The sequence below is a fragment of the Phocoena phocoena genome, chromosome 13 (genome assembly GCF_963924675.1).
Source record: "Phocoena phocoena chromosome 13, mPhoPho1.1, whole genome shotgun sequence".
Lineage (NCBI taxonomy): Eukaryota > Metazoa > Chordata > Mammalia > Artiodactyla > Phocoenidae > Phocoena > Phocoena phocoena.
In genome coordinates, this window is record NC_089231.1 from 71,986,112 (window position 1) to 72,000,804 (window position 14,693).

At 48.3% G+C, this 14,693-nt stretch overlaps 1 protein-coding gene across 1 annotated transcript in view; it reads left to right on the forward strand.

Moving 5' to 3' along the window:
* The first annotated feature begins 1,120 nt into the window (after positions 1–1,120).
* The window catches only part of WSCD2 (WSC domain containing 2), a 43,394-nt gene continuing 29,821 nt past the window's right edge, over positions 1,121–14,693 (forward strand). The window contains exons 1-2 of the mRNA XM_065890007.1: positions 1,121–1,499; positions 11,654–11,768. Of these exons, the coding sequence (XP_065746079.1) occupies positions 1,121–1,499; positions 11,654–11,768 (494 nt within the window). The remainder of the gene's footprint in view (positions 1,500–11,653; positions 11,769–14,693) is intronic.

A 14,693-nucleotide genomic window follows, 5' to 3' on the forward strand; every position in this document is an offset into this window, starting at 1 on the left:
GTGAATGCGTATGTTGCTAAATGATTCTGCTTTCCTTCCTTCTTTTCTTCCTTGGATAGAAGAGAGGGGCTATGGATTTGATCTCTCCCATTACAATGTGAGCCCTGTGAGGGATGGGACTGTGTCTCTCTGGTTTACAGCTTTACTTCCAGCACCTAGGACAGTGCCTGCTACACAGTAGGTGCTCACTAAACATTTGTTGGGAAAAAAAATGAATGAATTTGATCTGGTTCAGTAACAGCCAGGTCCAGCAGACAGTTCAGCAAGGACCTAGGAAGTACTTTTTGGCCTTGAAGTAACCCACGAATCAGTGTATATTTGACAAATATGCAGACGTGTGGGGCATAAGAACCTGTGCTTGTCCAAGATAAAGCTTGCCCTCAAACCAGGACCCAGTAGGATTCGCTTCTACCCAGCACTGCTGGGTGCTTTGAGCCGCTGGTTTCCTCCCCTCTCTGACTCTGCATCCCCCCTTGAGAATGTTCAAGAACGCTTCGAGTTCTGGCCTCTATGAGGAGATTTCTTATGCCTGTACCTGTGCTGTTTTGCAGGTGACGGCGCTGAGCCCGAATGCTTAACCGGATGAAAGCCCGCTAGCTTCTTTTTCTGCCAGGTGGGCACACAGAGCGTGGTCCCCAGCTGGGGAAGAGGCCAGACACGGCCCTCAGTGAAATAATCCAGCCCCTACAGGCCTGAGCAACTGAGAAAGGGCGAGAAGCGAACTCCAGCTGCTGGTGAAGCCTCACAAAATCCTCCTCCGATTGCTATTTTCAAAGTTCTTTGGGAACGCTGAGGCAAAGAACAAGATGTAGGAAAATGGGACCAACTCCTGCGTGTCCCGAGCCTCAGAACCCCTTTCATGGCCCAAAGAAGCTCACCTTGGCTCCGGGAGGGCTGGTGAACTCTGTCCTCTATTCTCTTGGCTTCAGCCAGGCATTGGACTTGCCCTCCCGCTCTGATCTTGGCAGTCACCTTCGCAGACGGATTAAGACTGAAGACCCCCAGGGACTGCATCCCTAAGGGAAGCTTGAGAAGCAGAGCCCTGCCTCCATTCCCTCCCTGGATCACACCCCCCAGCCCCCAGCGGAGCCAAAACGATCCAGTCCGGAATGATCCCGCTATGGCCAAGCTCTGGTTCAAATTCCAGCGGTACTTCCGCAGGAAACCTGTACGTTTCTTTACCTTCCTGGTGCTCTACCTGACAGCTGGGAGCCTCGTCCTCCTTCACTCTGGTTTTGTGGGTCAGCCTGCTGTTTCCCAGAACCAGGCCAACCCCGTTGCGGGGGCCCCAGCGGAGGGCGCTGAGCTGCCCTTTTTGGGTGACTTAAATCTGGGCAGAGCCTTCCGGGATACAGGTGAAACCTCGAGCATCGCCCGCAGGTATGGACCCTGGTTCAAGGGCAAGGACGGGAATGAGAGAGCCAAGCTGGTGGACTACGGGGGAGCCTGGAGCCGGGCCCTCAAGGGGAGGGTCATTCGGGAGAAGGAGGAGGAGCGAGGTAAGAGGGGTGAGCATCTGGGCTTGGAAGGTGGCTGAGGAGAAGGGAAGGGGGATGATGATGATAATAACATAATAACAGCTGCCAGTGTTCAGTGTTTAAGAGGAACCAGTCATCATACATGCAAGAGGTTTCACAGAGGAGAAAATTGAAGCTCAGAGACATTGAGTAGCTTGCCCAAGGTCACACAGCTTGTAAACAGCCAAGCTTAGATTTGAACCCTGAATCTGTCAGAGTCCAAAGTCTGACCCTCCCCTGCAGGCTTTTTTAGCCCTTGTTACATACACTTGAAAATCAAAACACCTAGCATCTACTGAGCACTTACTAAGGGCCAAGTACTTTTCTAAGCACTTGTCATGCATTGAATTATCACCACAACTCTGTGTGACAGGTGCTGTTATTCCCATTTTAAAGGTGAGGAAACTGAGGAACCGGAGCCCAAGTTTACATAGTGACAGAGCTTCTGCTCCACTGCATTGCTTCTCAGTTCACTTTGCTGGATCTCTCAGTGATGGCACTTGGGGAACCTCATCACCCTGGGCATATTTCGTTGCATTTTCTTAGCCTGTCACAGTCCAAAAGGGCTTTTCTTGGGCTTCCCTGGTGGCGCAGTGGTTGAGAGTCCGCCTGCCCGATGCAGGGGGCACGGGTTCGTGCCCCGGTCCGGGAAGATCCCACATGCCGCGGAGCGGCTGGGCCCGTGAGCCATGGCCGCTGAGCCTGCGCGTCTGGAGCCTATGCTCCGCAACAGGAGAGGCCACAACAGTGAGAGGCCCGCGTACCGCAAAAAAAAGGGCTTTTCTTCGTAAGTGCATTACCTCATTTGATTTTTACTACACTCCACGGACTTAAACAAGGAATATGGACTTATGCCCAGTTAACAGACGTGGAAACAGGCTTGAAGAAGTGAAGACTCTTCTCCAGGGCCACATAACTGGTAAGTGGTAAGTTCAAATCAGACCCATCTGACCTGGATGCTCGCTCTATGACTACCTCCCAGAGCAGCCGACGTCTCCCCATCTAACTTGCATTCTGGGGAGGACCCCACAACCCCTGCAGTTCATGAGATTAATATGAATGGATGTTTCCAGAATCTGGGACAGATGGTTTAGGAGGATCTACGACCAATCAGGACAGAAGGAAAACCTCCCTAGCCCTTGTGTTCCCTGCCACGTGTCACACTTCTGCTGTGATTCAACCTATGAAAAACCCCTTCTCCCACCGCGGAAGGAAGCAGGACTAATGGAGGGGACTCATCCCGGGGAGCACATTTCCCTGCTTCAGTCCCACCCTGCACCTGGCTCAGGAGCATCCAGAAGACCCTACCGTCTCACCCTCAGGAATTTCCTAGAATTCTGCCTCTTCGAAAACTTCACAGGGAGGTGAAGGGGATTGTGGGAGGTGGCAGAATGGATTGGAGGACTTGGATTCATAGTCCAGGTCCACTCCAACCAGCCGTGTGGTCCAGGCAAGTGGCTTTACCTTCTCATGCCTCAGTCTTTTCATCTGTAAAATGGGAATAATGACCCCCTCCCCGCCAGGTTTCTCCAGAGAGTTCAATGAGACATGGTTATGGAAACACTTGGCACACTGCCTGCACACAGTAAATTCTTAGGGATGATCAGGAAATTCTTGTGAATCTACCTGGGTAAGGGACCCCATCTTGTAGGCACAGTTGAGGTGTGAGGTGCTACACTGATGGAGAAATCATGATGTGGGTTCCCTCTCTACCTTCTCCAATCAGTAAGCTTCGTCTCACCCCAGCCACACCAAACTCCTTCTGCTACTTTGCAAACCCCAAAGTTTGCCACAAGCCTGCGCCTTAGGATATGCTCCCATCATACTTGGGATAAATTCCAGAGTCCCCACCATGGCCCACCTACCCAGCCTCATGTTATAACGTTTCCTACCCCTCCTCACCACACACTCCTCCCCGTTGTCCTTCTTGCTGGTCATTGAACACACCAAGTCTTATCCTACCTCGGAATCTTTGTATAGATAGTCCTGTCCATCTGGGGTGTTCTTCCCCGTATCTTTGCATGGCTCCCTTCCTCCCTTCCTCCTGGAACTCAGTCAAACCTGGCCACCCTGTAGAGGTCTTCCTGGACTGTCCTAAAGTAGCACCACTTTGTGCCTGGTCGGGACCAGGTTCCCCAGCTCTATTTTTGTCACAGTACTTACCGCTATCTGAAAGTATCTCGTTTTTACTTGCTTTCTTGTTTATAGTCTGTCTCTACTACTAGACCGTCAGCTCCAAGAAGGCAGGGATAGTGCCTGTCCTGTCACCTCATTCTATCAGCACCTGGGACAGCACCAGGAACAAAGATGGCGCTCAGTACCTACTGGTTGAATGAATGAGTGATTGGATGGACAAATGAATGAATGACCAGCCCTCTGCCTGGAGTGTCTCCACAGGCTTAGCTCTACTCTTCCTCCAGATCTCAGCTTAGCTCACCTCCAGGAGATTGTCCCTGACCCCACCTCCAGGCTTGATCGAAGGTTCCTCTTCTCTACTCCCTGTCATGGCTCTTATGTGAATGGTAATTGCCTGTGTTTATCGAGGTCCTTTGGTAGAATATGATTCCCTAGTGGTGGCACGGTTGATTTATCCAACGACAATAACAACATCCCCCCATTTGTTATGAGAATGAAATCCCGCTGCCACGAGTAATTATTACCATTTCTTGAGCACCTGCTTCATGCCGGTCACTGTCCCACTTGCTTTTCATATGTTATTTGCATGGAATGATATATGTAAAATGCTTATTACATCTCCTGGTTTATAATAATAGGTCACTTAATAGTTTCTGCTGTTGGTAGTCGAAGTAATCGCTAAACATCTATCGAATGGTCATTATTGGCTAGACCATGTTATAAGTGCTTCATTGCCTTATGTAATTATCACAACAACTCAAAAAGTTAGAGACTATTATCCTATTTTACAAATGGGAACATTTTAAACTCAGGGAGAGGTCACTTACCCCAGGTTACACAGGTAGTGAGTGGAAGAACTGAGGTTTGAAACAAGGTCCATTTAACTCCAAAGCTTGTGAGCCTTCTTCTCTACCATGCTATCCCCGCTGCCTCTGGAAATCTTATGTATTTTATAAAATATAAAGAGAGAAGGAAGAGAAAATAAGAAAGAAGCCTGGACCCCAGAGCTCTCATCAGGCAGCTTTAGAATCAAGTGGTCTTAGTAAGAAAACACAAATTCAGACTGTCCTCGATTAACTTATTCCGAGTTCAGCAAGGAAATACAACATATTAGATTAACGCTAATAAAAACGAGACGCTTCTTTGACCTGATGCTACACCCACTTGGCTTTTCTCTGAAGCTGGCAAGGACTCTGCTTGATGCAGTAATGCAAGACTTAAGCTGTAAAGGATTCGGAGCCCATCACGGCGCAGTTGGTGAGGGTGGAGCTGCTCCCAGGCTGGGCTGGGGCTGGGCAGGAAGTCTGACTTCCTGGGTGGAGCTGGCACCTACAATGTGCCAGTCACCTTGCTAGGCTTGCGAAATCCTGTGCTCTGAGCAGCCAAATGAGGGTTCAAATCCCAGTTCTGCAGCTTGCTGGCTGTGCACCTTTGGGCAGGTCACTTCAGCTCTCTGAGCCTCAGTTTCCTTTGGGAGATAAAAAGTAATTAACATCAGATGACTGATGTGATGATTATATAAAATAAATCAATAGCGTGCTCTCTGAATGCCAGGCACTGTTCTAAACCCTTTGCCTCTATTACTTCATGTAATCTTCGTAGCAACTCAATTAAGTAGACACTGTTATTAACTCCCCCATACAGGGAAGAAACTAAGGCACAGAGAGGCTAGGTAACCTGCCCAAGGTTATCCAGCTGGAGGAGGGGGTAAACCAGGATTTGAACCCAGGTGGTTTGAATCTTACACCTGAACCTTAAGCACTACATCGTCTCGCTTCTCAACACACAGCACAGAGTGTGGCACACAGTAAGCAGTTAGTATGTGCCGGCTGTTATTATTAATATTGTAATTCTGTAGGAGAAAACAGAGATGATTTGACTTACCTTAGGTGACCCAGTTGTTGGGACCAGAGCCAGGAGCCAAATCCAGTTTGATTTCAAAGTCTGTGCTGTTTCTGTTCCCCCCAGATTACAGAGCGGGTGGGCTGGGTGTAAAGAAGGACACGGGGATATTTAGCCAGCATTTTCGGAAGGGACAGCAGGGCACCCACTCCCCATCTCCTCCAGCCGAAGATGTGATCTCTGCAGATTATGGAGGGTCTGCTGTGTGTCGGAGACTGTGTGCTCATACTCAGCCTCACATCAGGTAGGAAGTATTAAACTCTTTTCATACATTAAGAAACAGAGGCTCAGAGAGAGTAAATGACTTGCCCCGCCATGTCACACAGCTGCCAAGAGGCAGAGCAGACTCCAACCCGATTCTGTCTGAATCCAAAGCTCTTATTCTTAACCGCTGAGCTATAGAATCCCCAACTGCATTCATTCAGTCATTCATTCATTCATTCATTCATTCCATATTTACTGCACGTCTGTATGCCCCGCCCTGTGCTGGGAGGTGGAGACACAAGAATGATTCAAGCAGTTTTTTTTTTTCCCTCTGAGGAATATTCACACCCTCCTGGGGGAAGACAGGCAAGTAAAAGGTAAATTATGTTTTCAAAAATAACTTTTTTCTTGATTATCAAAGTAGAAAAATTAGAATACATAGCAAAAAAGAGATGAAAATAAAAATAGCCCAGAGTCCCACCATCCAGCAACAGTCCCAGTCAACACCGTTGGTGTATCACCTTTACCTTCCTGTCTTTTTCCTCTATGTGTGTATTTCTAAAGAATAGAATGGTGTATATATAGCATCATATTCTGCTTTCCCCTACGATAGCACTTTTTCATTTTGTTAAAAATTCTTCCCCAATGGGCCTAAATTATTTCTAATGTGAAAAAATAATGGACAATACTTGGAAAATTGTTTCAGAAAAGTGTTAAGGTGGGGTAAGCCAGGGGACTCTGGGATCCCAAAGGAGGGATCCCATTCGGTCATGGGGCTGTATCATGGCTGCCTTCCTGGGGGAGGTGATAGTTGAGCTGAGCCTTCAAGATCCATGGGCCTTGACCAAAGTGAAAGATGCATCCCTTCTACCCCAGGGAAGCCTAGATATGGGCAGGAAATTCCATTCTCTCTGCGAGGAAACCCAGACAGCACTGGAGTGATCCTCTTGAAGGACAACTTTCCAAGATGGCGGAGAATCCTCAGCAGGAATATACAGTTTCTCTTCTCCATGAAGAGATCAATCTTACAATCAATCTTAAAATTACCCCTGTATTAGAGTCTGAGGGCTGCTATAGCAAAATACCATGAACTGGGTGTCTTGAACAATGGAAATGTATTACCTTGAAGTTCTGGAGGCCAGAAGTCCAAAATGAAGATGGGCTCTCAAAGGCTCTAAGAGGAAATCTGTTCCAAGCCTTTCTCCAAGCTTCTAGCATCAGCAGGCGCCCTTGGCTTTCCTTGCAGCTGTATAACGCCAGTCATTACCTCTGTTTTCCCATGGCCTTCTCCTTGTGTCTCTGGGTCTTCAGAGAGCCACTTTCTTACAGGGACACCATTCACATTAGATTGGGACCCACCTGCTCCAGTATCATCTCATAGGTAATTACATCACCAATGACCTTATTTCCAAATAAGGTCACATTCTGAGGTACTGGGCTTAGGACTTCAACCTATCTTTTTTTTTTTTTTTTTTTGATGAGGGGCACAATTCAACCCATAACTATTCCCACTTTTCAGGCAGGAGCTTGAGTAATACTACAAGGCTACTGCAGTGTCAGGATTAGAACCCCGATCTGGTGGACTCCAAAACTGTTCTTGTAGGACACTGTAGTGCCTCCTGTCTGTGAATCTACTCACAGACAGTAAATAAGAGGAATACAAATTAGCATAGGTGTAGCTATCTTTTTAACAAATTACTTTCATTGAAGAGAGCAAAATTTCTTGAAAAGGAAGATTAATTGAAGCAAAAGAAAAAAAAAGTAAAGGAAAGGGGAAGAAACACAGTCAGGAGAGCTCCTTTCCAGATGCCTGTGCTCTCCTGGGCTCACCCCTCACTGGTTTCTGTGCTTGAGATAAATAGGCAGACTGGGACAGGACTTGGCCATTTCAGCAATATTTAGATGGCTGCAGAGATAAACTGATAGATTATGTGAACTCGGCCATTAATTCACCCTCGAGTGACCTGTGATTTTTGTCCCTGTGTTACATACTCGATCTCCACCTCATCTCCGGGAGATTCTGCCACCACAGCAGAACTTGAGGCGGGCCTTTGGAAAATGGTGGAAGTGGGTTGGACAGTACCCTTGCTGATGAGCTCATTGCTAGCAGGGTGATAGAACTCCAGGGACAGGGTCACCGGTTACGTTGGCCACAGCCTGCACTGAAGGGTCAGTGGGGAAAGAGTCACCAGCACTTGCCCAGGACAAGGAGGAAACATTCAATATCCATTTTCTGACCCAAAGAGCTCAGCCCGTCCATCAGGTCACAGTATGTAACACGCCCATTCTTCTCCAGAGCATCAGTGAAGGTACCATGTATCTCTTTTTTCCTCCTGTTGACAGATGAGGAAATGGAAGGTCATCTGTTCACCCAACAAGTCTTTGAGCACCTATTAGGTAGGACATCTCAGTCTGTTGCCTGGCCTGTGGGAGGGTTAGGGAAGGGGTGGTATAACATTTAAAAGCTCAGGCTTAGGGGCAGTTGGACCTATGGTCAAATCTCAACTCTTCTCCCAAAAGACCCTCCCTCTCCCATCATCCCTCCAGGAAGGCCTCTCTTGGAGGATGGAGAAGCCCTTCTCCCAAGCTGAGACTGAATGTGGTACATGGGAAAAAGCAGCCTAGACATGGTGTAGTCTAGACTCTCCAAGCTGGGTGGACTTAAGCAACTTAGCTTGACAATCAGCATATTAGTCAGTGCACCTTTGGTGGCAAGGGACAAAAACCCATCTTGAATCAGCTTAAGCTAAAGAAGAAAATGTATTGTGTCTTGTCTCCAAACTACCAAAGGGGCTAGATTTTCAAATGAGTGATTTGTGCCCTTCTCTTCCTAACTCTCATCTCTGCTCACCTCTGACTTAGTTTGGTTCTTCTCCTGTACAGACTGACTTTGATGCCAGGGATTGTGGCTGTCGGTAGCTCTGGGCTTAGACGATGCCAGTGTCATAACCCAAGGGAAACAGATTTCTTTCTCCCAGCTTTAATCTATAAAAATCCAAAGAATGGGTCATGTGCCCTTCCCTGTAGCCATCAATCACTGGCTGGTGGCAGGTGCAACATGATTGGCTCTTTCAAGGTCAGTGCCTCCTCATGGTCAGGGCAGCTAAGATCTGTTAACAGAAAAATAGGAAGAGGAGGTGCTTTGAAGGTACAAACAGTACCATTACAGTCTATCCCTTAACCCCGCAGAGGACGTGTGTGTACATACACTCGCACTCCTATTAATTTGATTATAAAAATCTCATCTAACACAATCCACTATCCCATATATGGCCAAATGCACCTACCCTTACCCTAAGGTGAGACCACCCGTGGTCATAGTACACCCAACTCCAAGCCTGGCATTTCTGGGTCACGAGTGTTACTCTCCATCAGAACTCAGTGTGGTGCCTTGTGATCCTGAAGTCTGTGGGCCAAATGGAAGTGAAGCCCCCTCCCCAAATGTAAAATGGATGGAGGACAGATCAGGGCTTAAATTTTAAGTGAGACACTTCCAAGCTGTAGTAACATAGGCAGACTACATAGTTGCGAATTCTACATAAAAACGAGTAACATGTAGTAACATGAGTGGTTACCAGTCAGAACATATACCATATGCCAAAAGAAAGGTTTGCATCTAAGACAGAGAGATGTAATAGTCATTAGGATCAGCCTCTCCATCTATAAAATGGGTTAATAAGAAGGGTGTGAGGACTGAATTTTTTTAAATAAGGCATGGCACTTAGTAAAGTAGATAGCACATAGTAGATACTCAATACATATTCTCTCCTCTCTCTCTCTCTCTCTCTCTCTCTCTCTCTCTCTCTCTCTCTCTCTCTCACATACACACACACACACACACACACACACACACACACACACACACACAGTTTTTGATCTGATGACAGTGACCTCCTGCTGACAAAGTAAAACAACCATTTCCCCCCTTCCCCTCTCCCTCCCTCTCCTTCCTCCTTTTTTTTCTCCTCCTGCCCATCCTTGGACACTCTGTCCTCTAGTGACCTATTGAGCTAAAGTTGGTGTGAAGCTGTCACCACTGTGGCCCATGGAAGTCCTCACTCCCAGCGCATATGTAAACAAGCATCCATGCCCCAGGGCCGTGGTTCCTTCTGTGACACAGGAGGGACATACATTGTTGAACAAGCACAGTGACAAGATGTAGGCTTTTCCAGAGCTGTCACCATCTGATGTGCCCGCTCCAGGGAGGCAATGTTTCTTTTAAAGATGGACGGACTGTTCTTAGTTGACCAAATCACCTCTGTCTTATGAAAGAAATTCAAGGTGATCAGGGATGAGACACATCTCCAGCGAGGCTAACAAATTCTGCACTTACCAGGGTGGTGTTGAGGGAAACAACTGCTCCATAATGAGCCTGTATCCTCTGCTAGACCCTGCTCTCCACCATGAGTGAGGGGGACAAGAAGCCCACAGTTTAAATAGACAGCAGCCCACCCATGAACGAGATCAAGTGGCATGTAATATTTCCCTCAGTCGCTCCCTATGAGGGCCGTTTAATTCCAAGGGCTGGCTGGGTCCTCGGTCTAACCTTCAGTTATTTCCAAGTGCAAGGGTGGAAAGAGCACTGGTTTGGGGTCCCATAGATCTAGATTTAAGTCTTTGTTCTACCATCAATTAGTTTCAGGTCTCAGACAGCTCACTTCACCTTTCTGGGCCTCTGTTCAATCATCTAAGAAAACAGTTTAAGCATGCCGAGGGTCATTGCACCTGGGTCATTGCAAAGATCCTCGGATTCAAAGAGAAACAAACAGTAGTTCAGCACATGGGCTCTGCAGCCAGATTGCTTGGGTCCAAACCTAACTCCACAGGTATAAAGCTGTGTTTCCTTGGGCAGGTGACTTAGCCTCTCTGGGCCTCAGTTTCCTCTTCTACATTGAGTGGGAATATTAATACTTACCTCATAGGGTCATTCTAAGGATTCACTGAGACAATATGTGTAAAGCAGTTAGCAAAGTGCATGTCCAAATTAATGATTATAAGAACCTATGGGGAAAGTCTTTATAAACTGTAAAGTACCATCTTTGTGTACTATTTACCAGGAAGTACGGGAACACGTGTACTACTTTAAGAAAGCTAAGTGAACGGTTTGTACTTGGATAGCTGTTTCACATTATTTAAAATTTTCCTTTTGGATGAAAGCATTCACCTTGGCCCACAAGGTGGGCAAACTCTAAAGTACTTATACAGCACTGTGAATGGCTGGTTTTTTATTCCACTCACCTTAACTTTGTGCCTGTTATATTCAAGACACTGTGGTAGAGACGTTTACACAAATAAGTCCATGTTAACCTCATTGGGCTGATATTTTCATCCCCACGATGAAGAAAACTAGGCCTCAGGGAGGTAACTGGCCTAAATGCACTAGGTCAGCACGAGAATGTAACCAAAGTGATACGACAACCTAGATCTTGAGATATCCCAGGCCAGTGTTCCTTCCAAGGGGAAATAACACCTTAAGCCATCTTGCAGAAATGATAACAGGCTGTCAACTTATCAAGCTCTTCAGAGCTGTCCTAATACAGGTCTCATCTGCTTGGTGCTTAGGGAATGATGTTGGCTTGGGTTACTGGGTGCCCAGTTGTCACCAGTAGAGCCCAGGGGCATGACCTTAACCCTGGCCTTGGAAAGGTCCCTCCCTCCTCTCTGTTGACCTCCAGGGCCCACAGCCTCACCCATGGGACACCACTGCCCTTATAGATCATGTTCTGCCAATGCACATGAGTTTCAGTCTCTCTTGTTTCTACTTTACTGCTCGGAGGAAGGAATTGGTACCAAAAGGTCAACAAGGCCACATAGCCAGAGGCACACTGGGTACTCCTGAAACCCTTTCAGCTTTGTCCCCCCTGCCAAATCTGACTTTTCTAATCTCCCCAAAGCTAAGTACATCGGCTGCTACCTGGATGACACCCAGAGCCGGGCCCTTCGAGGCGTGTCCTTTTTCGACTACAAAAAGATGACCGTCTTCCGTTGCCAGGACAACTGTGCAGAACGGTAGGGCCCCACCAGTGTCCCAGGCATTCAGACCCCTTCCTTCTCAGATTCCTACCTGTGGTGGTCTTTCTTTTTCCGTGGGAGGGCATGAGGGAGGATGAACATGTGACTACAAGGAAAGGGTGATGTGTGTGTGTGCGCGTGCGCGTGCGTGTGTGCACCTGAGCAGGGAGTTGGTCTGTGGGGATTTGTGAGGCTCTGCCTAGGAGTGAGTCTGCAGTGTACGGTATGCAGGGTCATATGTTTGTTAGCTTAATGCCAATACCTAACTGTCTCTAAATAACAGTAGCTGTGAGTGCAGGAGTCTCTGTGGATATGTTTGCAAGGGTCCCGAATTGAGGGGAAAGCACAAGTGGGTGTTTACACGCAGGCAAGTGTGAGTCTGTGAGCATGAGGCTTGTGTGATGCCCGTGGGGAGGGTGAGGTGGGAGCCCGGGATCAGGGCTATTTAATGGTTTACCAGCCAAGCAACTATTTGTTTCTCTACCAGGGAGAAACACTCACCTGTCCAGACAGTGTTTTCCAATCTAAGAATAAAATGATGTTCTTGATTAGAACATGCACTGGGGGGAGGGAGCTGACTTTCCAAGAGTGGATGAGGCCCCAGAGGACTGGCGAGTTGGCACCCTCAGTCCAGGCCTGGGAACCAGCACTGCTGCCCTAGAGGCACTGTGGAGTGAGCTGACCTTCTTCTCCCCTGTGCCCTGGGTCCCCTGACATGTGATGGCTTGTGAGAGGCCTCTAACATGCTCATCTTCAGGCTCTAGCCTGATCACAAGCTCTGAAGGAGCTCCACTGCATGGCTGGAGTGGAAATGGGCAAGTGGGTGGCCAACGGACTCTCCCCTCAGTTCCTGACTAGGACACACTGTCCCTTTATAATCAGCTTTCATAACAGTTCACCGTTGAAATCCTGAGCCCAGGACCGTCTCTAGCTTGGGAAAGACTCCAAGCTCTTGAGGATATTGATTCTTAAATTTATTTATTGAACGGTGGGGAGACAGAAGTGAATTTCAGAGTCCATGCCCTTAGAGAGGTCTTGTGGGAGTTGAAGAGTTAATATTTGCAAAGCAAATATTTGAGTGCCTGGAAGAGAGCAAGTGTAAGCTATTGGCATTCTGTGGCCCAAACCTGTTCTTGCTTCTGCCTCCCCAAGTAGCTGGGGAGCCCCTTGGGGGCAGGGCTGCAGCTGACTCATCTCTGCATCCATCTGGAAACCCATGTGGGCAGCCACAAGTATGCGCTGAACCAGAGTGAATTACGCGAGTTGATCTGACTCATCTTCTGAAGCTCCACCTTGGCTGTCACCTCCTCTGAGAAGTCTCTCCTGACACTCCAGGCAGGTTGGGGGCCTCTTCCGCATTTCCACAATCTGGGACTTACTCCATCTCAACCCTCATCTCACTATGCCGGCGTTTTCTGGTTAAGCGCTTGTCACTCCATCTAGGCTGTGAGCTCCAGGACGCACACGTCAGCATCACCTGGAATCTCTCAAGATTGCTGGGCCCCACCCGCAGCTTTTGATTTGGTGGGTTTGAGGTAGGGCCCAAGAATCTGCATTTTTAACAAGTTCCCAGGTGACACTGGATGCTGTGGGTCCTGGAACTATGGTTGGAGCACCACTGCTCTGATTTTCACACCCAGCTGGGAAATTTTAGAAACTCCTGCTGTCCACTGTTCCTTCTATCAGTGGGTCCATTTATATGAGACGGGCCCCAAGGGCACCTGAGAACCAAGGCTTGAGAGAGACAGTGACAGACAGGTGGAAGAAGGAGGCTGGCCCAGCTCCAAGATGCCCAGATAGTTTAAGCTGCTCTTACTGCGTCTGCCCAGGTGACCGTGTGACCACACGCTACCCGAGTAGTAGAGGTGTTTGGAGACATGAGTCTGGGTGGGTCTGTCCCTCCAGCCAGCCCCCAAAAGTCCCGAGTGATGGCGTGAGCTGACACCTCCCAGAGGTCCAGCCTTGCATGACCAGTATTTTGCAGGCTGCTCCCCCAAGGAGCTTTCACGATTCTGGGAAGTGCCTCAGAGGCCACAGTGGGCAAGAGGACTGAGCAGGGGTCGTCCTACTCCCCTCTCCCCCACCACTTCATACCTACCCTGTGAGGCAGAGCAAGCACTTCCCTTTTCATCTGTTTACAGAACAGGTCCTCACCAAAAGTCCTTTTTAGGAAATGATTCCAGAGCTATGAAAAAAATTGACAATCTTGCAGTGCCTGGATATTTTTTTTGTTTGTTTTAAGGAAAGGAATTTTTTACTTGGCTGGATACGTGACCTTGGTTTTGCCACCTTCCAAAGACATACGAGAGTCCCTGCCCCCTCCCCTGGGTCCAGCTCCTCTCGGGACACAGAGGCATCATTCCTGGGGGATGTTTCCTGGAATAAAGAGGCTGGACTTTGCAGATATGATTGGCTTGTGGCTCTAGACAGGGAAGAGCAAGAGAGTGGGTGGGGCAGAGGGACAACAGGACCAGAGGGGTGTGTGTGTCAAGTGTCCTGTGTGTTGACGGTATATGTAGATGGGTGTGAATATGATGTTGTGTGTCTATGTGGGTAAGTGTATGGGGGTGTGAGACATGAGGCAGGGATGGAAGCAGGTGGTCCCTGGGGTGTTGTCCCCTTCCAGAGTCTCCCTGTCCCCCAGGGACCTCTTTGTATTCCTTCTTGGCTTCCTGCCCATCCCACCTCCAAGACTTTCTAACCCCTTAGCCTCCCTGACTCTCTCAGGGTCTCCTTATTCTCAGTCCAGATCCCCCTGTCCCTTGGAGTATCCCTGTACCTCAGATCTCCTTGGGTCTCCCTGATGCCCAAAGTCTTCCTTGTTTCCCCTCTTCCAGGGAGATAGGGAGACCCCCACCCCAGTCTCCTTATTCCTCTGGGATCTCCCTGTCTCCTGGAAGCCTCTGTCTCCTGTCCCGTGAG